General features: G+C 40.6%; 1 protein-coding gene across 3 annotated transcripts in view; it reads left to right on the forward strand.

Moving 5' to 3' along the window:
- Nucleotides 1-25,279, forward strand: part of CDCA7L (cell division cycle associated 7 like) — a 50,881-nt gene that overhangs the window by 14,732 nt on the left and 10,870 nt on the right. For all 3 annotated transcript variants that reach the window (XM_068550517.1, XM_068550518.1, XM_068550519.1), the window contains exon 2: nucleotides 20,757-20,897. In XM_068550517.1, the coding sequence (XP_068406618.1) occupies nucleotides 20,757-20,897 (141 nt within the window). The remainder of the gene's footprint in view (nucleotides 1-20,756; nucleotides 20,898-25,279) is intronic.

Genomic DNA, 25,279 nt, shown 5'->3' on the forward strand with positions numbered 1-25,279 from the left:
TGAAGGCTCCTCCTCAGCTCTCCCCATTTGTTTATTTTTGCTTTTATTTCTCTAACTTTATGGGACTGACTTAAGAAAACATTGCTACGATTTGCAGAGAATGTTTTGCCTATTTTCTATTCTAGGAGTTTTATGGTGTCATGTTTTATATTTAAGTCTTTAAGCCATTTTGAGTTTATTTTTGTGTATGGTGTGATGGTGTGTTTTAACTTCATTGATTTACATGTAGCTGTCCAGCTTTCTCAACACCAGTTGCTAAAGAGACTGTCTTTTCTCCATTGTATGTTCTTGCCTCCTTTGTTGAAGATTAATTGACCATAGATGTGTGGGTTTACTTCTGGGCTCTCTGTTCTGTTCCACTGATCCATATTTCTGTTTTTGTGCCAATACTGTGCTGCTAAATTTATTCCTAATTCTCTGTTTTTTTTCCTCACAATTGGTCCCCGGCATTTTTTATTGGGGGAATTTTTTTAATTAAAATAGTTGAAGCCAGTGGGGTCTCATCCAGCCTTTCTCACGCATGCACATGGCCTCGTACAGAAGGCTTTCCTTACCTGACTTAAAAAAAAAACAAAAACAAAAGAACACTTTGTTCTCTTTTCCCGCACGGACAGCTTCAAAAACTTACTGAAAAGAGCATCTAGTTGTCCTCCTGACCTTTATCGTAGCAAGTGGATCCTCTTCCCTGGCTGTAATTAGGAGCTGAGAAAGGATACACTCTTAGGGAGTGTGTACATTCACTGTGACACAAAGCCAGGAGCCAAGTGGTGTTGGCAGTCTGCACGGGCCAGCGTCCCAGGGATTGTTTGGCATGTTTTCCACTAGCAGGGCAGAAGTGTGTCAAGAGGATCCCTGTATAAAGGCTTCCAGGGCTGGGCTGTGGGATGAAGAGATTGCCTCTTCATTCCTCAAAAGTGTGAAGATCTGTTCAGTACTTGTCTTCGTTGAGCCACAGGGACACTAGCCTCCCCTGAAAGACGATGTTCCCTCTGCCTTGATGTTCTCCAGACTCCTGCTTCCACCCGTGAATTTCCTGCAAGTCCTGTAGGCTGACTTTGTTCCACAGCTGTGTGGACGTGGCCGACCTCGAGGCCCTTCGAATTCTTCCTGACGATCACCAAATGTCTGGGTCAGGTGCCCTGTTGGGCTGACCTCCCTGTTTGTATTTATCACACCACATTGAAATTGACTATAGATTGTGTCACCCCACCGTTATGACTCATTGCTCATCGGATCCCTTAGCATGGTGCCCGGCACGTGTTGGTACAGTTACACTCTGTAATCGCTTTTAATAATGAACATTGACATAGCGTCTTCTACTTCACAGGATGCTTTCCAGTAATAGTTTGGAAGCCGTCAGAGCTCTGTACAAATATTCTTATTCTTTTCCTTCTGGGTAAATGGGAGGAGTGCACTTTCCTGGCCCCTGAAACAGGCAAAGCTGCTTGATGTGCTCTGGCTAATGACATTTGAGCAGAAGTGTTGTGTGTCATGTCCAGGTGGAATTCTTTAAAGCCAGTGCATCATCTACCCCGTCTCCCTCCCTCTGCTGCTGCCTCTGCCTGTGTTCCTGGTGGTGGAAGTTCTCTGTCAGCCTGGGTCCTGTGTGAGGACAGTGTGGAGGGGTTCACCGGGCTGGCCCGGGACAAACATGTCATATGAACAAGAAGGAAGCCTTTCTTGCTGTAGACCATTCAGACTTGGAGTTGTTTGCTGCTGCTTTATAACCTGCCCTGTCCTGACAGACACGCAAAGGCACGCGTATTTCAACTTGGATTCACTCTGGTTCTCAACTGAGTGAACTGGGGTCGTGGTGGTAATAGAAGTATGTGGGCTTCTTTTGGCTTGTTGTTGTGCGGTGGGGGGAATATGCCTGTTATTAAGTGGTTCAGAGTTCAGGGATGTTAAGTGCCCTGCGGCAGGCGGGGCAGGAGAGTCCCACAGGAAGAAGCCACCAAAATGTCAATAGCAGCTTGTTGAAAAACATAGAGCAGACTAGTCTGGTTGGATTATCAGTCTTTTAGAGTACAAAGAAATCTTAACATTGGCTTCACATTTCCTGTCTGCTGACCTTTCTGGAAAAGGAAATTACCCAGAACTTTCCAAGTGGTTTGGCTCACTTCCCTCCCAGGACCTCTGCCAAAACTTCAGTTCCTTGGCTACCCTTCTGAATAACTATTCTAAACCCTAGACACAGACACGTCTATAAATTTCTTCCCACTTATATGTTCTTTTAAAAATAGCACTGATTTTTTTTCTTTTGCTTTTCTTATTGTGGTAGAATGTACATAACATAAATTTTACTATTTTAACCATTTTCAAGTGTATAATTCAGTGACATTAAGTACAGTCACATTGTTGTACAACCATCCCTACTATTCATATCCAGAGCTTTTTCGTCATCCTGAACTGAAACTCCATTCCCATTAAACAATATGCTCTATTCCTCCTTCCCCCCAGCCTCTAGTAACCACCATTCTACTTTCTGTCTCTATGAATTTGACTCTTCTAAGTACCTCTTATAACTGGAGTCATACAATATTTGTCCTTTCATGTCTGATGTTTTTCACTTAACATAATGTTTTCAAGATTCATCTATGTTCAAAGATATATCAGAATTTCATTCTTTTTAAAAGCTGAATAATAATCCATTGTATGTATGTGTGTGTGTATATATGTGTCTGTGTGTGTGTGTGTGTGTGTGTGTGTGTGTATATATATGTATACACCACATTTTTTTCATCCATTCATCCATCCATGGACATTTGGTCTGTTTCTACCTGTTAGCTATCATTAATAATGCTGCTGTAAACATTGGTATAAAATATGTTTGAATCGCTGCTTTCAATACTTTTGGATGTATACCTAAAAGTGGAATTGTTGGATTGTATGGTAGTTCTGTGTTTAATTTTTTGGGGAACTATCATATTGTTTGCCACAGTGGCTGCACCATTTTACATTCCCACTAACAGTGCACAAATGTTCCAGTTTCTCCACGTACTCACCAACACTTATTTTTTATTTTTTTTGATAATGACCGTCCTTATGGGTATGAAGTGATATCTCATTGTGGTTTTGATTTACATTTCCCTAAAGATTAGTGATGTTGAGCATCTTTTCGGCTGTTTTTTGGCCATCTGCATATATTTGGAGAACTGTTTGTTCAAGTCCTTTGTTCATTTTTAAATTGGGTTGTTTGTTTTGTTGTTGTTGAGCTGTATGAGTTCTTTGCATATTCTGGATATTAACCCTCTTTCATATAAATGATTTGCAAATATTTTCTCCCATTCTCTAGGTTGCCTTTTTCATTCTCTTGGTAGTGTCCTTTGGTGCAGAAAAGTTTTTAATTTTGATGAAGTCCAATTTATTTTTTTCCTATTGTTGTCTCTGCCTTTGGTGTCATATCCAAGTAATCATTGCTAAATCCACTGTCATAAATTTTCCCTTCTGTGTTTTCTTCCAAGAAAGAAAGAGTTTTTATAGTTTTAGCTCTTACGTTTAGGTCTTTGACACATTTTGAGTATTTTGTAGATGGTGTAAGGTGAGGATCCAACTTCATTCTTTGCATGTGGAATCCAGTTTTTCCAGCATCATTTGTTGAAAAGACTGTCCTTTCCCCATTGAACAGTCTTGGCATCTTTGTCAAAAATGATTTGACCATCTAGTCAAAGATCATTTCACCATCTATTCAGGGTTTATTTCTGGGCTCTGTATTCTGTTGCACTGATATAAATGTCTGTCTTTATGCTACGACCATACTGTTTGGGGTAGTGTAGCTTTGTAGTAAGTATTTAAATCAGTAAGTGTGAGTCCTCCAATGAGGTTTTTCATTTTGAAGGTTGTTTTGATTTTTTAGGGCCCCTTGAGATTCCACATGAATTTTAAGAAGGGCTTTTTTATTTTTGTAAACAAATGTTACTGTGATTTTGATGAGGATTGCATTGGGTATATAATAGCTTTGGGTAGTACTGTCATCTAAACAATATTAAGTCTCCCAGTCTATGAACATGTGATGTCTTTCCATTTATTTATGTCATCAGTAATTTCATTCAGTGATGTCTTACAGTTTTCAGTGTATAAATCTTTAGCCTTGTGGCCCAAGTTAAATTCCTAAGGGTTTTTTTTTTTTTTTTGATGCTCTTATAAATGGAATTGTTTTCTTAATTTCCTTTTCGGATTGTTCATTGTTAGTGTATAGAAATGCTACTGATTTGTATTCAATTCGTTAATTAGTGCTAACAGTTTTTGTGGACTCTTTAGGATTTTCTACATAGATGGTCATGTCACCTGCCAATAGATAATTTTACTGCCTTCTTTCCAATTCAGATGCCTTTTATTTATTTTTGTTGTATAAATTGCTCTGATTAGAACTTCAAATGCTATGTCGAATAGAAGTGGTGAAAGTGGGTGTCCTTGTCTTGTTCCCGATCTTAGGGGAAAGCTTTCAGTCTTTCACCATTGAGTATGATATTAGTTGTGGGTTTTTCACGTATTGCCTTTATTAGGTTGGTGATTGTTGAGTTTTTTTAAAACCATGAAAGTGTATTGAATTTTGTCAAATGCTTTTTCTGCATCAGTTGAGATGTTTTTTTTCTTTCATCAGGTTAATGGTAGTGCATTACAGTGATCAATTTTCATATGTTGAATGATGTTGCATTCCAGAAGTATATCCCAGTTGGTCATCTTGTATAGTCCTTTTACTGTGCTGCTGAATTTGGTTTGCTAGTATTTTGTTGAGGATTTTTGCATCATAAGGGATACTGCTCTGTACTTCTCTTGTAGGTTCTTTGTGTGGCTTTGCTGTGAGGGTAATCCCAGCCTCATAGAATGAGTTAAGAGGTATTCTCTCTTCTTCAGTTTTTTTTGAAGAGTTTGAGAGGGGTCGGTGTTAATTTTTCTTTAAATGTTAAACAGAATTCTGGTCCTGGGATTTACTTTGTTGGGAGGTTTTTCATTATTGATTCAAATCCTTACTAGTTAGAGGTCTTTTTGGGTTTTCTGTTCTTCAGGAATCAGTCTTGGAAGGTTGTGTGTTTTTAGGAATTTACCCATTTTATCTAGCTAGCCCAATTTGTTGACGTATAACTGTTCATAGTACTCTTTTATTATCCTTTTTATTTCTGCACAGTTGGTAGTAATGAACCTGCTTTATTTCAATAATTTGGATCTTCTGTCTTTTTTTCTCTTAGTCAATCTACCTAAAAGTTTGTCCATTTTGTTACTGTCATAGAACCAACTTTTGGTTTTACTGATTTTTCTCTATTGGTTTTCTATTCTTTTTCTCTGCCGTAATCTTTATTTCCTTCCTTCTGCTACCTTTGGGTTTATTAGCTGTACTTTTTCTAGTTCCTTGTGGTATAAAATTAGTTTGTTGGTTTTTTATATTAACCAACAAACTTTCTTTCTTTTTTCATATAAATGTTTATAGCTATAAATTTCCTTCTTAGCATTGCTTTCTCTGCACCCTATAAGTTTTGGTACATTTTGCTTTCACTTTCGTTTGTTTGAAAGTATTTTCTAATTTCCCTTGTGTTTTCTTCTTTGACCCGCTGGTTGCTAAAGAGTGTTTTTAAATTTCCACTTATTTGTGAATTTTCCAGTTTTTCTTCTGTTATTGATTTCTAGTTTTATTATGATTGGAAAGATAGTTTGTATGATCTTAATCTTTTAAATTTATATTCGTTTTGTGGTGTCACATATGGTCTGTCTTGGGGACTTTTCCATGTGCCCTTGAGGAAAATGTATATTCTGCTGTTGGAAGGTTCTGTATATGTCTGTTCTAGTTGGTTTATAATGTTCAATTCCTTTTCCTTACTGATCTTCTCTCTGGGTTTCTATACATTATTGAAAGTAGGGTATTGAGATCTCCAACTATTATTGTAGAACTATTTCTTTCAATTCTGTCCATGTTTTCTTCATGTATTTTGAAGCTCTGATGTTTGGTTCATACATATTTATAATTATTGTATCTTCTTGATGAGTTGATCCTTTTATCAATATGTAATGTTCTTTGTCTCATTATTAATTTTACTTAATATCTATTTTGATATTAGTATGGATCTCTCTTGGGTTATTACTTGCGTTGGATATCTTTTTCCCTTCTTTCACTTTCAACCTGTTTGTGTTTTTAGATCTGAAGTAAATCTCTTGTAGACAGCATATGGTTGGATCCTGTTATTTAATCCATTCTGCCAATCTATATCTTTTGATTGTAGAGTTTAATCCATTTGTATTTAAAGTGATTACTGATGGGGAAGGACTTGACTTTTACCATTTTGTTTTTTCTTTTCTGTATGTCTTCTAGCTTTCTTGACCCTCATTTCTTGAATTACTGCCTGTGTTTGTGTTTTGTTGATTTCTTTGTAGTGACATGTTTTGATTCTCTTCTCATTTCCTCTTGTGTGTATTCTGTAGATATTTTCTCTGTGGTTACCATGCGGGTTACATATAACATTCTAAAATTAAAACAGTCTAATTTGAATGATATCAGTTTGACTTCAGTGGCATACAAAAGCTCTTTTCCTATACAGCTCTGTCCCCCTCTTTGTTGTTGATGTCACAAATGACATCTTTATGCATTTTGTACCCACAAACATAGATTCGTGTTTTTTTAATCCTATAGAAAATAAAAAGTGGAGTTACAAAACAAATTTACAATGATACTGGGTTTTATATTTGTTTATGTATTTACCTTTACCTGAAAGCTTTATATTTTGTATGGCTTTGAGTTACTGTCCTTTCATTTCAACCTGAAGGACTGCCTTTAGGATTTCTTGTGGGCAGGTCTAGTAGTAATGAACTCTCTCAGTTTTTGTTTATCTGGTAATGTCTTAATTTCTCTCTCATTTTTGAAGGACAGTTTTCCAGGTACTGAATTCTTGGTTGACAGTTTTTACTTTCAGCACTTTAAATATGTCATTCCACTGCCCTCTGCCCTCCAAAGTTTCTGCTGAGCAATCAGCTGGTAATCTTATTGAGGATCCCTTGTTAGGAGTTGCTTTTCTCTTGCTGCTTTCAACATTCTCTTTTCTTTCAACAGTTTGATTAAAACGTGCCTCAGTGTGGATCTCTTGGGTTTATCCTACTTGGCATTTCTATAATTCATGTCTTTCATCAAATTTGGGGAATTTTTTGGCCATTATTTTGTCAAATCTCTGATTCTTTTGCCTCATCAATCTGATTTTGTACTCCTCTAGGGAAATGTTCAATTTAGTTATTACGTTTTCTCCAAAATTTCTGTTTCTTTTCCTTTTTATAATGTATGTCTCTTTCTTGATATCACCCTTTTGCTTATAAATCATTTTCTTGATTTACCCTAGTTCTTTGTGTTTTCTTTTTGCTCTTTGAGCATATTTAAGGCAGTTGCCTTTGTCTAGTGAGTCCCCAGTCTGTGCTTCCTTAGGGACATCTGTTTCTACCTATTATTTTGTTCCTTTCAATTTTGTTTCTTTGTATGCCTTTGCTCTTTGTCAGAAGTTGGGTATTTGAGAAACTGCCACCTTTTCCAGTGTTTGAAGACTGGCTGTATGCCAGGGAAACCATTCACTGATTGGCTGGCCATGCTCTGAGCCCGAAAGCTTAAGGTTTTCTCACATCTTTTTTGAGAATGTATCTATTTGGGCTATGTGTGGCTTTCTCAGTTCTCCCATATACACAGCTTCTTTTGAATATCTTAATTTCCCAAGAAGTTTTACCCAAGTTTTTCCTTGGAGCTTTAGATGGACTGTTGTATTTCTCCATGCATAAACTCTCGTCCCAGGCATCTGCAGATGTGTAGTCCCCTGCAGCTTTCATGAGCAATGGCTGGAGCTTTTCCTCACCTGAGACTGAGTTAGGTGAGACAGGGACCATCAGGCAGCCCCCTTGACTGGTTAGAATGTTGCAGTCAGTGTCTGCTTTGCTCCCTCCAGTTTAAGGGAACTGGAAACTAGGCTCAGCATCCTCCAGACCAGAAATTGCCTTGTGAAGGGGGCGGAGCAAAGGTGAGTATAAATGCCACGTAAGTTCCTGCCATTCTGAAGGTGAATGTTTCTTTTTTTAAAAAAATTTTTATTTTTTATTGCATTATAGTTGATTCACAATGTTGTGTTAGTTTAAGGTGTATAGCAGAGTGATTCAATTACACATGTATATGTATCTATTGTTTTTCAAGTTCATTTCCCATTTAGGTTATTATAGAATATTGAGCACAGTTCCCTGTGCCATACAGTAGGTCTTTGTTGATTACCAGTTGTAAATATAGCAGAGTGTACATGTCAATCCCAGACTCCCAATCTACGCCCCCAACCTTCCCCTTGGTAACTGTAAGTTCGTGTTCTAAGTATGTAAGTCTGTTTCTGTTTAGTGAATAAGTTCACTTGTATCATTTCTTTTTAGATTCCGCATGTAAGCAATATCATATGATTATTTGTCTTTCTCTGACTTACTTCACTTAGTATGATAATCTCTAGGTCCATCCATGTTGCTGCAAATGGCATCATTTCATTCTTTTTTATAGCTGAGTAATATTCCATTGTATGTGTGTACCATTTCTTCTTTATCTGTTCATCTGTTGATGGACATTTAGGTTGTTTCCATGTTTGGGCTATTGTGAATAGTGCTGCTATGAACATAGGGATGCATGTATCTTTTTGAATTATAGTTTTGTCCAGGTATATGCCTGGGAGTGGGATTGCTGGATCGTATGGTAATTCTATTTTTAGTTTTTTAAGGAACCTCTGTACCGTTTCCCATAGTGGCTGCACCAACTTACATTCTCACCAGCAGTGTAGGGTTCCCTTTTCTCCACACCCTCTCCAGCATTTGTTATTTGTAGACTTTTTGATAATGGTCATTCTGACCAGTGTGAGGTGGTACCTCATTGTAGTTTTGATTTGCATTCCTCTAATAATTAGTGATATTGAGCCTCTTTTCATGTGTCTCCTGGCTATCTGTATGTCTTCTTTGGAGAAATGCTATTAAGGTCTTCTGCCTGTTTTTCAATTGGATTGTTTGGTTTTTTTTTTTTGTTGAGTGGTAAGAGCTGTTTGTATATTTTGGAGATTAAGCCCTTGTCAGTTGCATCATTTGCAAATATTTTCTCCCATTCCATAGTTTGTCTTTTTGTTTTCTTTTTTTTTTAATCATTCCCTTTGCTGTGCAAAAACTTTTAAGTTTCATTAGGTCTCATTTGTTTTAATTTCCATTATTCTAAGAGATGGATCCAAAAAGATATTGCTGCAGTTTATATCAAAGAGTGTTCTGCCTATGTTTTCCTCTCAGAGTTTATAGTATCCAGTTTTACATTAAGGTCTTTAACCCACTTTGAGTTTATTTTTGTGTATGGTGTTAAAGAATATTCTAATTTTGTTCTTTTACGTGTAGGTGTCCAGTATTCCCAGCACCACTTACTGAAGAGACTGTCTTTTCTCCACTGTATATTCTTGCCTATTTTTTTGAAGATTAATTGACCATAGGTGCGTGGGTTTATTTCTGGGCTTTCTGTCCTGTTCCGTTGATCTGTATTTCTGTTTCTCTGCCAGTACCATATTGGTTTGATGACTGTAGCTTCGTAGTATAGCCTGAAGTCAGGGAGCCTCATTCCTCCAGTTCCGTTTTTCTTTCTCAAGATTGCTTTGGCTGTTCAGGGTCTTCTTTGTCTCCATAGAAATTAAAAATTTTTTGTTCTGGTTCTGTGAAAAATGCTTGGTAATTTGATAGGGATTGCATTGAATCTGTTGATTGCCTTGGGTTGTATAGTCATTTTGACAGTATTGATTCTGCCAATCCAAGAACATGGTATATCTTTCCATCTGTTTGTGTTATCGTCGATTTCTTTCATCAGCATCTTACAGATTTCGGAGTACAGGTCTTTTGCCTCCTTAAGTAGGTTTATTCCTAGGTATTTTATTCTTTTCAATGAGATGGTAAATGGGATTGTTTCTTGAATTTCTCTTTCTGATCTTCTGTTGTTAGTGTATAGAAATGCAGTAGATTTCTATGTTTTAATTTTGTATCCTGCACATTTACCTAATCCATTGATGCGCTCTGGTAGTTTCCTGGTAGCATGTTTAGGATTTTCTATGTATAGTATCATGTCATCTGCAAACAGTGAAGTTTTACTTCTTCATTTCTAATTTGGATTCCTTTTATTTCTTTTTCTTTTCTCATTGCCATGGTAGGACTTCCAAAACTATGTTGAATAAAAGTGGTGAGAGTGGACATCCTTGTCTTGTTCCTGATCTCAAAAGAAATGCCTTCAGCTTTTCACCGTTAAGTAGGATGTTAGCTTTAGGTTTGTCATATATGGCCTTTATTATGTTGAGGTATGTTCCCTCTATGCCCCCTTTCTGGAGCGTTTTTTATCGTAAATAGGTGTTGAATTTTGTCAAAAGCTTTTTCTGCATCTGTTGAGATGATCATATGGGTTTTTTTCTTCAGTTTGTTAGAGTGGTGTATCACACTGATTGATTTGCAGATATCGAAAAATCCTTGCATCCCTGGGATAAATCCCACTTGATTGTGGTGTATGATCCTTTTAATGTGTTGTTGGATTCAGTTTGCTGGTATTTTGTTGAGGATTTTTGCATCTATGTTTCAGTGATATTGGCCTGTAATTTTCTCTTTTTGTGGTATCTTTGTCTGGTTTTGGTATAAGGGTGATGGTGGCCTCATAGAATGAGTTTGGGAGTGTTCCTTCTTCTTCAGCTTTCTGGAATAGTTTCAGAAGGATAGGTGTTAACTACTCTTTAAATGTTAGATAGAATTCGCCTGTGAAGCCATCTGGTCTTGGACTTTCGTTTGTTGAGAGTTTTTTAATCACAGTTTCAATTTCATTACTTGTGATTGGTCTGTTTCATATTTTCTATTTCTTCCTGGTTCAGTCTTGGGAGATTGTACCTTTCTAAGAAATCGTCCATTTCTTCTAGGTTGTCAATTGCATTGGCATACAGTTGCTTGTAGTAGTCTCTTATGATCCTTTGTTTTTCTGTGGTGTCAATTGTAACTTCTCCTTTTTCATTTCTAATTTTATTGATTTTAACCCTCTCCCTTTTTTTCTTGATGAGTCTGGCTAAAGGTTTATCGATTTTGTTTATCCTTTCAGAGAACCAGCTTTTAGTTTCATTGATCTTTTCTGTTGTTTTCTTCATCTCTGTTTCATTTATTTCCTCTCTGATCTTTATGATTTCTTTCCTTCTTCTAACTTTGGGCTTTGTTTGTTCTTTCTCTGCTTACTTTAGGTGTAAGTTTAGGTTATTTGAGATTTTTCTTGTTTCCTGAGGTAAAATTGTATTGCTATAAACTTCACTCTTAGAACTGCTTTTGCTGTGTCCCATAGGTTTTGAATCGTGGTGTTTTTGTTGTTATTTGTCTCTAGGTATTTTTAAAATTTCCTCTTTGACTTCTTCAGTGATCCATTGATTGTTTAGTAACATATTGTTTAGCCACCATGTGTTTGTGTGTTTTACAGTTTTTTTTTTCTTGTAGTTAATTTCTGATCTCATAGCATTGTGGTCAGAAAAGATGATATGATTTAAACTTTCTTAAATTTACTGAGGCTTACTTTGTGGCCCACCATGTGATCAATCCTGGAGAATGTTCCATGTGCACTTGAAAAGAATGTGTATTCTGCTGTTTTTGGACGGAATGCTCTATAAATGTCGATGAAGTCCGTCTGGTCTAATGTGTCATTGAAGGCCTGTGTTTCCTTGTCGATTTTTCTGTCTGGATAGTCTGTCCATTGATGAAAGTGGGTGTTAAAGTCCCTCACTACTATTGTGTTACTGTCAGTTTCTCCTTTTATGGCTGTTACTGTTTGTTTTATATACTGAGGTGCTCTTATGTTGGGTGCATATATATTTACAAGTGTTATATCTTCTTCTATTGATCCCTTGATCACTATGTAGTGTCCTTCCTTGTCTCTTAGTCCGTATTTTAAAGTCTATTTTGTCTGCTATGAGTATTGCTACACCAGCTTTCTTTTGATTTCCATTTGAATGTAATATGTTTTTACATCCCCTCACTTTAAGTCTGTATGTGTCCCTAGGTCTGAAGAGGATCTTTTGTAAATAGCATATATATGGGTCTTGTGTTTGTATCCATTCAGCCAGTCTGTGTCTTTTGGTTGGAGCATTTAGTCCATTTACATTTAAGGTAATTATCAATATGTATATTTCTATTGCCCTTTTCTTAATTGTTTTGGGTTTGTTTTTTGGCCATTATCTCCTTGATAGGAGGTGTGACTGATGTTGTGGTGGCCAGGCCTGCACTGGCCTCCCCTTTGCTCTGTGATTATCACTGCCCTGTCAGAGGTGGAGTCTGCTCCCTAGTTGTTGGAGTAGAGGCCCCCAGATCTGTTTCTTAGCTGTGTTTCTGATCTGCAGTGTGAGGTAGGTGGGATTGGAGCACTCCCACTGGGAGGGAAGCCACTGAGTATTTCTCCTCTGGAGCTGTTCACCTGTGGGTGTGATCTGTTGTGTCACCTTTCACCCGTTGTGCGAGCTCTCAGATTACACTGTTGTTGGCAGTGCTCTTGGCCACACCTTAACTGTGGGTATGCCGGCAGTTGGCCCTGGTGTCTTTCAGACGTTGTTTTCACCAGGCCACCAGCATAGATATAGATCCACTGAAGTCAGGTCCCGGGATTGCAGTGATCATGGATCTGGACCCACTGTGGGAGCAGCCCAGACTCTGGTCTGGCCCAGCCTCTCTGTGTATATGCCTACAAAGTCTACAGCTGCTAAAGCTAGACCCATCTTGGCTGCGGGAGCACTCGCTGTCTGTTCAGATGTTCTGTAGGCGCTCAGTTTACAAAGCTGGTCACGGGGGTGTCAATTTGCAGTTTCCGTAGCTGGTTACATGGGGATCTTTCTTTTTAGGTGTCCAAGGTCCTCTGCTAGTGTTCAGCTGGTGTTCTGTGAGAACTGTTCCATTTATAGTTGTATTCTTGATGCATTTGTGGGGAGAGATGAACTCCACGTCCTCCTACTCCTCTGCCATCTTGACTCCTGATTTGTTTATTTTCTCTATAGTTATGTCTTTTCCAAAATGTCCTATAAGTATAATCAGACAGCGTATAGTCTTTTTCACTTGGCATAGTGATGAGCTTTATTCATTTTGTTGTGTCTGTCAGTAACTTATTCTTTTTTATTGCTGAGTTAAATTCTGTGGTATGGATGTTCCACAGTTTGTTTTATCCATTCCCCGGTTGACTTGGATTGTTTGTAGGTTTGGAAATAAAACTGCTAATTGCAAGTTTTGTGTGAACATAATTTTCATTTCACTTGGGTAACACCTAGGAGCAGGTTTGCTGGATCATGTGCTAAGTGTATGTTTAACTTTATAAGAAACTGCCAAATTGTTTTCCAAAGTGGCTATACCGTTTTGCATTTCTACTAACAGTTTATGAAAGGGCCAGTTGCTCCACATCCATGTCAGCACTTGGTATTGTCAGGTTTTTTGAAAGCCATTCTGCTAGGTAGATAGTTATATCTCATTGTAGTTTTAATTTGCATTTCCTTAATGACTGTGGATGTCAAAATTTTTTTCATGTGCTCATCTGCCATCCATTTATCTTTGGTGAAGTGTTTGCTCACCTCTTTTGCCTGTTCTTTAATTGGGTTATTTGTTTTTATTATTGAGCTTTTGAGAGTTCTTTATATATTCTGGGTATAGGTCCTTCATCAGATAAATGATGTGCAGGTATTTTTTTCTAGTCTATTGGCTTTTCATTCCCTTAAGAGTCTTTTTTGAAGAGTAGAAGTTCTTGATTTTAATTGTCTAATTTATACATTTAAAAAATCTGTTTTGTGCTTGGTGTTTTATCTAAGAATTCTTTGCGTAACCCAAGGTTACAAAGATTTTCTCCAGTTTTCATCTAGAAGTGTTATTGTTTTAGGTGTTATATTTAGATCTGATCCATTTTGAGTTAGTTTTTGTAAATGGTGCAAGATATGTGCATTTTTTATGACCCAACCAATTTAATCATAAGAGGTTTAGGGAAATGATGTTGTTTATGGAGAAAATGATATGAAACAACCCCCTTCGTAGTGGGTTGAAGGAATGTTTTCCTCTGTGTAAAGGGTCTCCTTACACAGATGCAAGATAGTACACCCTACAAATTCTGCCATCTTTGCTATCAAAATTGCCTTCAGAACACTTAATGAGGAATATGCAGTAGTGTACAGGAATTTCTTTTGTACTGCTCCTTAGGGCTTTAAAGGAAACGTGTTTCCAGGTGAAATACACACTAGTATTCCTGGAATAAGAAACATTTCCTGAAGCTTTATCAAAATCAACTGTTGAATAAATTGGCCTTAAAGAGAATCTCAAGTTTCTTTTGTTTCAAAAACTAATAGATGATAAATATGTTCCTTTTGGATGGGTGGTGGTATTTTTCAATCCAGGAAGAATGAATTTAGATATCCTTGAGATATAGAAAACCTTTGATTAAAAAAATTTTACCCAATTTAAAAATTTCCTTCCTTCTTTTTTTTCCAAACTAGTTGATGCTGCTTATCAATTATTCATATTTATTAAGGACCTCTGAGTATGTAAGACTCTATTCTTGGTGCTGGAGTGGGGCAGGGTGAGAAAGACAGATGCCAAAGAGATCCAGAGTCTGCCATGAGAATTAACTGCCTGTAGGAAGGAGGTTAAGATCTACACATGAGTTGCTATGATGAAGTAGGAAGAATCACATCTCATAAGAGAGGAACAAAATGGGCTGGACCTTGCACAAAGCATGTTCTGCAGGCCAGAGCATGGGGAGCTTGTTAGAAATGCAGAATCTCAGGCCTCTGTTGCGGGTTTTGTTTTGTTTTTAAAAAAATTTTTTATCGAGGTATAATTGACCTATAGCACTGTATTAGTTTCAAGGCATCCAGTGTAATGATTCAGTATTTGTAGGATTCCCTTTCTTTTTAAGAGTGAATAATATTCCGTTGTATGCGTTTATGACATCGTTTAGCCATTCATCTTGTCGATGGACCCTTGGGTTGCCTCCACTTTGTGGATTTTGGGAATAGTGCTACCATGAACAAGGGAAGGGTTATTTTTAACTTAAAGTTTTTCTTTTAATTTTATTAACACTTCAGTGTCCAGTACTATCACTAGCAGACGCTAGTTAGATACTCTGTCAGTAACATTTGAAATTACAGCTTTTAAAATTTCTTTGGTGTTCCACTTAGCACCGTGAGTTCTTCCGTGTGCCTTCCCTGAACGAGTTTGAGATCCAGCCTGTAGATGTTTGGTCCTTACATTAGAAGCTGACATTTTATAACTGGGAGATTCCTCACCAAGACTCAGATTCCTCACTTCTCTGGGGAGGTTCAAGGTTGGGCATACTGAGCCCGGTGCCTTTGTAGCTTTGCTCTGCTGGGGTGCGGGAGTGACTGCCATTCCTGGACTCATGTCGCCACTGTCCAATGTAGCCTTACCCTGAGCTGCTGCCTTCACTGCCCACCTGCTTGGCCCCAAAGCCTGTTGAATGTGCGTTCTTTGTTCCCGAGATGAGCCCCAAGGTAGTTTGCAAGGCCTGTAAGTGAAATCTGCAATCCTTTCTGAAAGAGGTGCTGTGAATATGACTACTTTGTATGTAGATGCTCAGAAATTCTGGGTGAATTTTAATTCCTCTTGGATAGGAATGTCACAGAGTGTACCTTTTGACCCTGTGCACCTTTCCTAGGAAACTACACCTTCCCTGAGAAAATGACTACAACGTCAGATGTAGTCATTTTCATACAAAGAGTTATTGATGACCTGCTTTAGGCCAGGCCCGTGTTAGGTGCCAAGGACTCCATTTTAGTGTCTGTGTCCCGGTCGAGGAATTGAATCTTGGGCCCCGCTTGACCTTCGATGATACTCACGTTGTTATCCCAACAAGGACAGAGTGAATAGATATATACAGTGTGTGTGAAAGGAATGGAAGAAATCTGTGTATTGTAAAAAAAAAAAAAAAAAAAATAGTTATGAATAATAAGTCTTTTCAGTTTCAGAAGAGAATTTTCTTGACTTCTTTCTGGTTAGCTAGATTGCATTTATCCTAATATTGTGCAAGCTTGACTACTGTAAGTATAATCCATTGGTTGGGAGTATTTTATATTTTCTTTTCAGTTATTTGCTTTATTTTTTTGGTTTCTTTTGGTAGGTCTTAGAATTGGCGTTGTAGTCAAATGGAACATAAGCTTTGCAGAAAAAAGTCCGTTGTAGTCTGTCTAGACTACATAGCTACAGAGTGGGTCACTGCCGAATGAAACAGGGAAGTGACAAATCCTTGGGCCTAAAGTGTTGATACATTGTTTAACTGGTCTCACATTAGAAGGCTGTCCCTATGAATCCTCTTTTATCAGGTCCTTTCGGTCCCTCGCATGCAAATCTTGCCTTCTTTGTTGCATCTGTTAAACAGTTTGTTGCGTTGAAGACACTTGAATATTTTACAGACTTTTGCTAAATCCTGGGACTTATGACTGTCTGAAATGCTTCTCTTAATGCCTTTTGAAGTTGGGCAGCAAGAAACAGAGCCCTGCGTGCCCCAAGAATGTGTAGTGGTTTTTGCTTTTTTGCAAGTTCATTGCTTCCTTTTGTCCCTAATGGGTAATTGCAGCCTCTCCCTACTGGCACCTCTGGAGCAGATACAGAAGTAAGAAGGAATTAGGCAGACAGAGGCTCACTGCAGTGGCGGTTGCGACAGTGGCCCCTGGGCTAATGCAGTTGACCGTGGAAGCAATTTATTTATATCAACAGTCTCTCCATTCCTTATATGTGCTTCCAGAAGATCATTACATTGGGTGCTTCTTCCTCTTTAATTCTTTATGTTAAAACAAGCTTCTGGGCCAGCGGGGTTTTTGGATTCATAGAATGGTGGTAAGTCAAAAAGCGCCCCTTCAGGGACTGAACTCGATGATTGTTAAGTAAAGTCTAATGTACTTAATCTTTCATAAATGTCATCTATGTTTCTCCAGTAAGAGTATTTTCTTGGTGTGTTGTTTCTGTTGGCTAAACAACAGTGAAAGGTGTCTTTGAAAAGACAAGCCTGCCAAATACTGTTAAATTAAAACTCTTCCTTCTTTAAGAAGTAAATTCTTCTCCCAAGAACCATCTCAGATTTAGGCTTTGTTTAGGAGCTTCTTCTTAGCATAAATGTTACAGTATTTTTTCTATTGTTAGTGGAGCCCTAATTCTGTAAGTGTCTGCCTGTTTGTCTCTTGAAGTGATTTCATTAGATGGTTTGTAATTAACTCTCTGACATCATTAATCTTGTATTCAGTGTCTGGATTTGTGTACTCTAGAAACCAAATGTTAAACTTCCTTTGGTTGAACCACTAGCTTTCTAATCATTTTTAAACAAGAAGCATTAAAATCATGCTAAAAATGAGTAGATGAGGTATTAGTGATCTCTCAAATGAACCTGACTGTAAAATTCAATGCACAGAAAAAAAGAATCCAAAGAATTTAAGTAACTTCTGAATACACAACTCTGTGTGAAATAGTGCAGCCATTATTTAAAGTGGGGTCTGGGGAACCCTGAAACCCTTTCAAGTTTCCATGAGGACAAAGTTATTGTCATAATAATATTAAGACATTGTTGGAGGAGGGGCCGGAAAAAATGTTAAGACATTATTTGCGTTTTTTTGCTGTGTTGCTATTTGCACTGATGTGCAAAAGCAAAGGCAGAGAAAACTGCTTGTCCTCAGCATGAATCAAGGCAGTGGCATCAAAGCGTACTAGTGGTCATCTCATTCTTCACCTCCGTGCACCAATTTTAAAAGAAAATGTGTTGCACATAGTATGTCTTACTGTAGCAGTAAAAATTATTTTATTAAAATCTTGACCCTTGAGGGCATCTCTTTTATATACTCCATGATGAAATCTGAAGTACACATAAAGTATCTTTGTATCTCCAAGTACAACCATGGTGTGGTTATCTCAGGGAAAAGATCTAGTACCTAGCCAGGACTGTGTTCGGAGGACAGCAAGAACCCCACAGAAATCTTGGACTTGATTGTTGGCAGTGGTGTTGGTAGTGGTATTGGTGTGTTGTCTGAAACAGTTTTGTGTGTACTGTGGATAGAGCAAATGGGTAGGTGTATGAGAAGTACTGGGAATTGGGGTTTTCGTTGCGGGGAAGGGAGATACTAACATCGTGTTGAGGGAGATGAAGAAGAATCCTGTCTTGTTGGGTTTGAATTCAAGATGTCACAATGAACTCAGATGTAAGATACTTAAAACACCTTTGTTCTGTCCAGGCAAAGCAATGATGATACTTTACTAGCAAGGAGCACACCTAGATCTCAGAGCTTGATTTCCAAATGCCAGGGCTCCTTGGAGAAGTGGCTCATTCGGGGTCTGGGGCCAGTACAAGGTTAGCTTGGCACGCCTGTTGTGTCGGAAAAGAAGGAGGTGCTCAGAGGCTATTAGGGTTGTGTCAAAAGGACACAGAAGCTGGCTTGAAGGAGCTGCCAGTAGCCAAATTTGGGACAATCTGAGTATCAGAAAGAAGGATGACAGAGTAATGGGTTAAAACACATTAACTTAAAACAATCCATGAAACTACCTGGGAGGGAGAGTGGGGAGAGAAGGAAAGAGGGACAGAGAGGGATAGACCCGAAGAGAGAGAATATTACATTACAGGAGAATGCCACCTAACATATGGAGGAGGAATAGTATTTGAAAATCACCGTTTTGTAACCCCTGACGTGGTAATTGATTCAGGCGAAGGGGTATCAATGGATACCGAAACTGTTGAGTGAAATGCTATCAGGGAGAAGGATAGTCGTAGAATCTCAAATATCATCCTAGTTATTACTTAATAAGTACAAAGGGGTAAAGACACTTTTGCTAAGAAGAAATCTGGCAGATCCCACTTTAACTTGGTGATCAAACAGCATCACCACTAAAGACACAACCAGATGTTACGTACGATGTGTAGCCGGAACGCAGCACTACCCACGAAGGAGTCTGTCTGAAGAAAAGCACACTTGAGTCTGACTGAGACTCCAGATTTAAGTACCAAATTACAGGAAATCCAGAGGGACAGAGGACTCTGTTAAATACCACCTTGGGGCTGCAAAAATCAAAAAACAAACCTCCAGACTCTGGCAAACTCTACAGTCAGATAACCCAGGTTCTTCAAAAAATCAGTTGCGAGAAGAAAGTTAAACATGAAGGCGACGCGAGAAAGGACTTGAGACGTATTGACCAATGTATGGGCCTTATTTGGATCCTGATACAAATACACTGGGGGTTGAAAAAAATAAGTTAATAGTAACTGTGGACACAGACTGTATATTTGCTGGTAACACAGAGTGAAATGATACTGTGTCTACAATTGCTTTAAAATAATTTGGAAGGAGGGCAGTTGGGTTGGGATACAGATGAAACAAGACTAGCCATGGACAGATAATTGCTAGGGTGTCCACATGTGTGTTCATGATACTATTCCATCTACTTAGGAAAGTATTTGAAAGTTTTATAATTAAATTAAAAATACTGCTAATTAGTAGGGAATAGCTTGACATTTTGTGCCTCCTTATGCAATGCATTGAGAAGTACGTGTCATCTGTATAGAATTGTTGCCAATAATATTTGAGTCTATCAGGAAAAAATCAGATAAGTTCAGAATGTGTGACATTCTACAAGGCAGTTTTCTTGGGTTGTCTACAAAATGTCAGTGTTATGAAAAGCAACAAAAAATAATGTCATAAAAAAACAATCAAATACAATGCATGATTCTTGCTTGAGTGGATCCCTTTTGCCCTTAAAAAGTTATGAAAGACATTTTGGGCACACTGCAGACCTTTGAATATGGATTCATAATACATGATATTATTGAATTAATATTAATTGTTTTAGGTATGATGATGGTTATGCGGTTCTTCAGGAGAATGTCCTTATTCTTAGGAGATGTGTATGGAGGTATTTTAGGGTGAATTGTATGGTGTCTGCAAATTACTTGAAACACACATGGATTAGGTTGCTGCATTTTAAATCACTATTTTCCTAGGTTGGAAACATTCAAATATCAGCAAATGCCTAAGATTCAACCTAACATTTGTTGAGAGATAGAGAAAAAAGCAAATGGGGGGCTCCAGGTGAAGCATATATACAAATGTTTGCACTATTCTTTCACCTTTCTATGTGTTTGAACTTTTTCGAAATAGTTAGGAACAAACAGGTAGTCAGCGTACAAAACTGAACTCTCAGCAAGTACATATTTGTTAGATTAAGTGTGCTGACAACATTCTCTCTGGGAATAATTGCCTGTGATAGTGTTTAACAGAATTAATTCTAAACTAAGATTGATTCAGAATACAGAAAAGAAGGAAAGCTTTATTTCATTGTATGAACTTTCATGTGACAAAGAACAGAAAAATAAAGAACTATAGGTAGAAATTAAGAAAAGAGCTTAGTGATGTCTTAAGGAATTTTTTTTTTTTAACATGGATGACGTTTAAAGACAGATCCACTGTAGGAGAAAATTTCCTTATTTTTTTGTCAAGAGATCAAAAATGGCTCTTATCTAGGCATGGCCTCAACACTCCTTGTAAAATAGGATATATCTCTAGAAATTGAAAAAGAGAACTCTTCTTCTTCCACCCCTTTCCTGGTTGCCATGAGGTGTCAAGTTGAGGCACATTTTGCTCAGGGTTACTGGGGTCTTGTGAGCAACCATGGCAGATTGATAAAGTCATGAGATGGTAATTCCTACTCCTCTACAAAATTTCCCTAAGTGATTAAAACAGCCCCTGATATTATCCTCCTTTTTTCAATCCAAACAGATCCCTAAAGAGGTGGCTGACATCTTTAACGCCCCCAGTGATGATGAAGAGTTCGTTGGTTTCCGAGATGATGTTCCCATGGAAACCCTGTCATCAGAGGAGAGCTGCGATAGTTTTGACTCACTGGAGTCAGGGAAGCAGGTATGGGTGCCTCCTTTCAAGGCAGGCATATCCGTCTGGAAGCTTGGATCTTGGTTCGGATATTCTTTGACTTGAACATGGTCTGAGATTGGTGGTATCAGTTAATTGTCGAGCATCTTATTTTATTAGTGTTATACCTTCATGTTTCAAGCAACTGGTGAGGGTACCTCGCTCAGTTTTGCTGTTTAAATCCTTTCTGTGTACAATAATTTTTTTTTCAGTAAAGGGGACCTCACGTGATCACATCCGTTTTCTTTGCCACCTCGGGGCTGCAGCCTGTGGCCAGGCTGTATTTGGAGCGCTCCCACACAGCTGGCGGGGGAGGGCTGATCCCCCAGCCATAGTGTAGGAGTGTGTGGTTACCATGAGACACATGGCCTCTGCGCTTCTGCGGTGAGGCTCTGTCCGCACCTCACTCGTGGGATTGCTGGCGAGAGCACTGTTCTTTCTTTAGTTCCTTTGATCTGTGGCAGACACAAGTTGCAGTTCTCAGAGAGGTAGGTTCCTGGAGGTTTATGTTGTGATTTAGCAGGAGCATGGCCAAAGTATCCAGCCTTCCGTGGCATTTTTTTCTGAGTTCATTTGTGGCACTCAAAATTCCTCATTCTCCCTCGACCCTGGCCTCTCCTAAAAGGCTGTGAGTTAAACCCACCTAGCTTCCACTGGGCAGGTAGAGGAAGGCAGGCAGTTAATTATGTCAGTGAAGCCCCCGCTTGATGGCAGTGTGTGTGGTCCTCACCTTATTCGATGCCTCTGCAGCATTTGACCCCCCCCAGCCACCTGCTTCCACTCCCCTTGGTCTCTCTCTCTCTTACTCCTTCTGTTCGTGGTTGTCATCCCTTCTACTTCCTGCCCCCATCTGTGGATGTTCTCCAAGATTTTATCTTCAGACCTTTCCACTTAATGATCTCAGTGCCTGGCCTGGTCTCAGCCGTTGCCTCCTGGTTCTTTGTGGTTTGGCTCTTCCCTCCAGCCCCAGATGTATTTCTAACAGCCACTTGGATCCATCGTCATTGTTCAAGGGAGATCTGAAACTCACCATTTTCCCTCCCTGGTTGTCTGTCTTCTCCATTTTTTTAAAATAATTAATTAATTAATTAATTTATGGCTGTGTTGGGTCTTCGTCTCTGTGCGAGGGCTTTCTCCAGTTGCGGCGAGCGGGGGCCACTCTTCATCGCGGTGCGCGGGCCTCTCACTGTCGCGGCCTCTCCCGTTGCGGAGCACAGGCTCCAGACGCGCAGGCTCAGTAGTTGTGGCTCACGGGCCCAGTTGCTCCGCGGCATGTGGGATCTTCCCAGACCAGGGCTCGAACCCGTGTCCCCTGCATTGGCAGGCAGATTCTCAACCGCTGCGCCACCAGGGAAGCCCTGTCTTCCCTATTTTTGTCTCCAACTTTGGAGCTCCTGGCGCCTCCTGTTCCTCACCCATCTCCTCAACTCCCTTGCAGGAGTTGATGAATCTTCTGCCAGGTTCCTCACCTCCATCCCTCCCGTCTCTTCCCTCTTCAGCTGCCGTGGTTCTCATAGTCTTTACCGCGGGTGTGGAACTGAGCTCTGGTCACCATGCTCCCCTGTTCAGAAATCGCCAGCCCCTCCGTTCAAATGTGGTCAGGCAGTGAGGGGCAGCCTGTTGGGTCCACCGTGAGTGGCCTTCTGAGCGGCGCGGGACGTGTGTGAAGCGCCAGCACGAGCCTGGCGGGCGGCAGGCGTTAAGGAACGAAGCGGCCGCTCTTGCTGCTGTGACGACTGCCCCTTCTCCTGTGCCCTCACACCTGCCCCCAGTCCATCCCTGCTCCCGAGTCTGACCCCAGCATGCATTCCGTGGCCCATGACAACATGCTGTTCATGCAGAGTGCCCTTAATTTACTCTCTCCCTGGGAAGGTGCAGGTGCTGTTATTATTGCTGTTTCACAGATGATGAAACTGAAGTGTGGGGAGGTGAAGTGACTTGTCTGAGGCCTCACATCTGAGAAGTGGCCGAGCTGGGATGTTCCTAATCTAGGAGCCCCACTTCTCAGCCTCGTGCCTTGCACGGCTCTTTCCTGCGGGCTTTGCAGCAGTAGACCAGAAACTGCATCCATCCCCTCCGCATGCGCTGTTCTGCCCCCTGTGCACACTGGTCCAGGCTCCTCATCCTGCCTCTGTGCTCTCTCAGCATTTTTCTAGCCTCTAGCCCAGTTGAGATGCCGGTCAAATGCTTCTGCTTCCACGAAGTCGTACTGGATTTTCTTTCTTCCTGTGCGCCATGTTGCGTGTGTCTCCCTTACAACACTCATCCTCGCCATGGTGACCTGTGGACTTGTCCAGCTCCCTTACTAAATGACAAGCTCCTTGATGGAAGGGGCCTCATACTTGAACGGTGCTTTCCAGCTTCCCCGGCTCGGGCTGCTTCCTTGGGTTGTCCCTTTCCTCTTGTTTCATGCATCCAGTGCCCATGGGCGAAGGAGCACCCATGGGGTGGAACTGAGGTGGGATACTTGTCTGACTGGTTCAGCCACCATGACTTCCAGTCTGTTTCTTCACATCCCATGAGCTTCAAAATAAAAAAAAGTCACCACTCTGTTAGCTTCTCTTCTGATCTGTTATTTGCTTACGTTCTTGATCACGGTAGATGCAGGTCACCAAAGCCCACAACATACTGTCTAGTACTGATTTTAAAGGATAACGGCCAGATTTCGGAGAACAGAGAGCTGTGTGAGGGTTGTAACCAGGGACGCAGGAGACTGTGTGGAGTGGATGTTCGCTTTGTTACAGACCCCCATTAAAGATGGTTTTTACACCTTGTGAAATCGGGAGAATAAAAGCATGGGCATGGGCTTAGGGCTGCAGCTGAGCTGTTTTCTCTATCAGAACTGGCCACCAAAGATACTGATCTCTCCCAGGCTGACCGCTGCCTGTGACACCAGCTCAAAGCACAGAAAGAGCCAGAGGACCGCCAGGTTGGAACCTGCTGTTCCAGGCATGACCTGTTCGGGCTCCAGCCAGGGACTTTGGGTAGATGCTGAAGTGTGCACATGGGCCCCACTGCCCTGCAGCAGCCTGCAGGGGCTGGCCCAGGGCTCTCGAGCCAGATGTTTCCTGCCCTCGGAGGTGGTGGGTTTCCTTGGGAGCCAACCGCGCGCCGTTCTTCCTTCATGACAGACCCTGGCCTGCTGCTTCCCCACCTGGACCCCACACACTCTGGATCCATTTTAACCCGCCGAGGGAAGCCGCGTGAACTTGTGTGTAGTGTGTGCAGCAGTGCCGGCGCTGGTCTCCCTGAAGCACAATTTGAATTTCACTTTAAAGAAACTTCCCTTTTGTGTGTGAATTTTTTTTTTTTTTTAAGCAGCTGCACCACAGCTATCAACAAAGGAACGAAGCGATTTACATCTGAGCACAGTCACTCCAATTACCCATAATAATTCACAGGAGACATTTTTTTTTTATAAGAATGAACCAGTTTTTTTTTTTTTTAATGTGATGATCCATTTATTGATTGATTGATTGATTGATTGATTGATTGATTGATTGCTGTGTTGGGTCTTCGTCTCTGTGCGAGGGCTTTCTCTAGTTGCGGCGAGCGGGGGCCACTCTTCATCGCGGTGCGCCGGCCTCTCACTATCGCGGCCTCTCTTGTTGCGGAGCACAGGCTCCAGACGCGCAGGCTCAGTAGTTGTGGCTCACGGGCCCAGTTGCTCCGCGGCATGTGGGATCTTCCCAGACCAGGGCTCGAACCCGTGTCCCCTGCATTGGCAGGCAGACTCTCAACCGCTGCGCCACCAGGGAAGCCCCAGGAGACGTTTTTAAGCTTAAAAAAATGCCGGATATAGGCATTTCTTTCTTTTTCCCCCCGGGAAGTTTTTCCACTCGTCTGTTATGTCTGTTTTTCTCCAGAGACTGATGATCTGAGCTCGAAGAAGTATATAATTAAAGTCAGGGAAAAGGCAGGCAGGGAGATAAAGATTCTCCAGCCGCATGTGCTGTGATGAGGGGTCACACCCCTACATCAGGGGTAGGAGGGGGAGACGTCAGAGGCAGCAGGGGACGTGGACTCCAGGCCTGGCTGCCAGCTTGGAGGAGGCCGGTTTGTGGGTCTCCGTTCTGTACTGCCATTCTTGCTTTTCCCCTCCTTTCTTTCAAGCGTGCCATTTATTTTTATGAGTTCAAAAGAAAGAAAAAGTCATTGTTGGAACATGTCCTTTTTGAGTCAGCCGTGTAACATCTTTCCTCGGGCTCACTTGCTACCTGCCGGCGGTGGTGGGTTCTCAGCTCCTGCGGGAGAGGGACTCCCGGGGGTGGGAGGGCTGGAGCTTTTCCGTCATGGTAGCGGGTGATGGAGCAACTGCGTTCTCCGCGGCGGTGGGCGGGCCGGGTGTGGAAGCCTCCAGCCCTTTCCTGCTC

The sequence above is a fragment of the Eschrichtius robustus genome, chromosome 8, assembly GCF_028021215.1.
Source record: "Eschrichtius robustus isolate mEscRob2 chromosome 8, mEscRob2.pri, whole genome shotgun sequence".
Classification (NCBI taxonomy): domain Eukaryota; kingdom Metazoa; phylum Chordata; class Mammalia; order Artiodactyla; family Eschrichtiidae; genus Eschrichtius; species Eschrichtius robustus.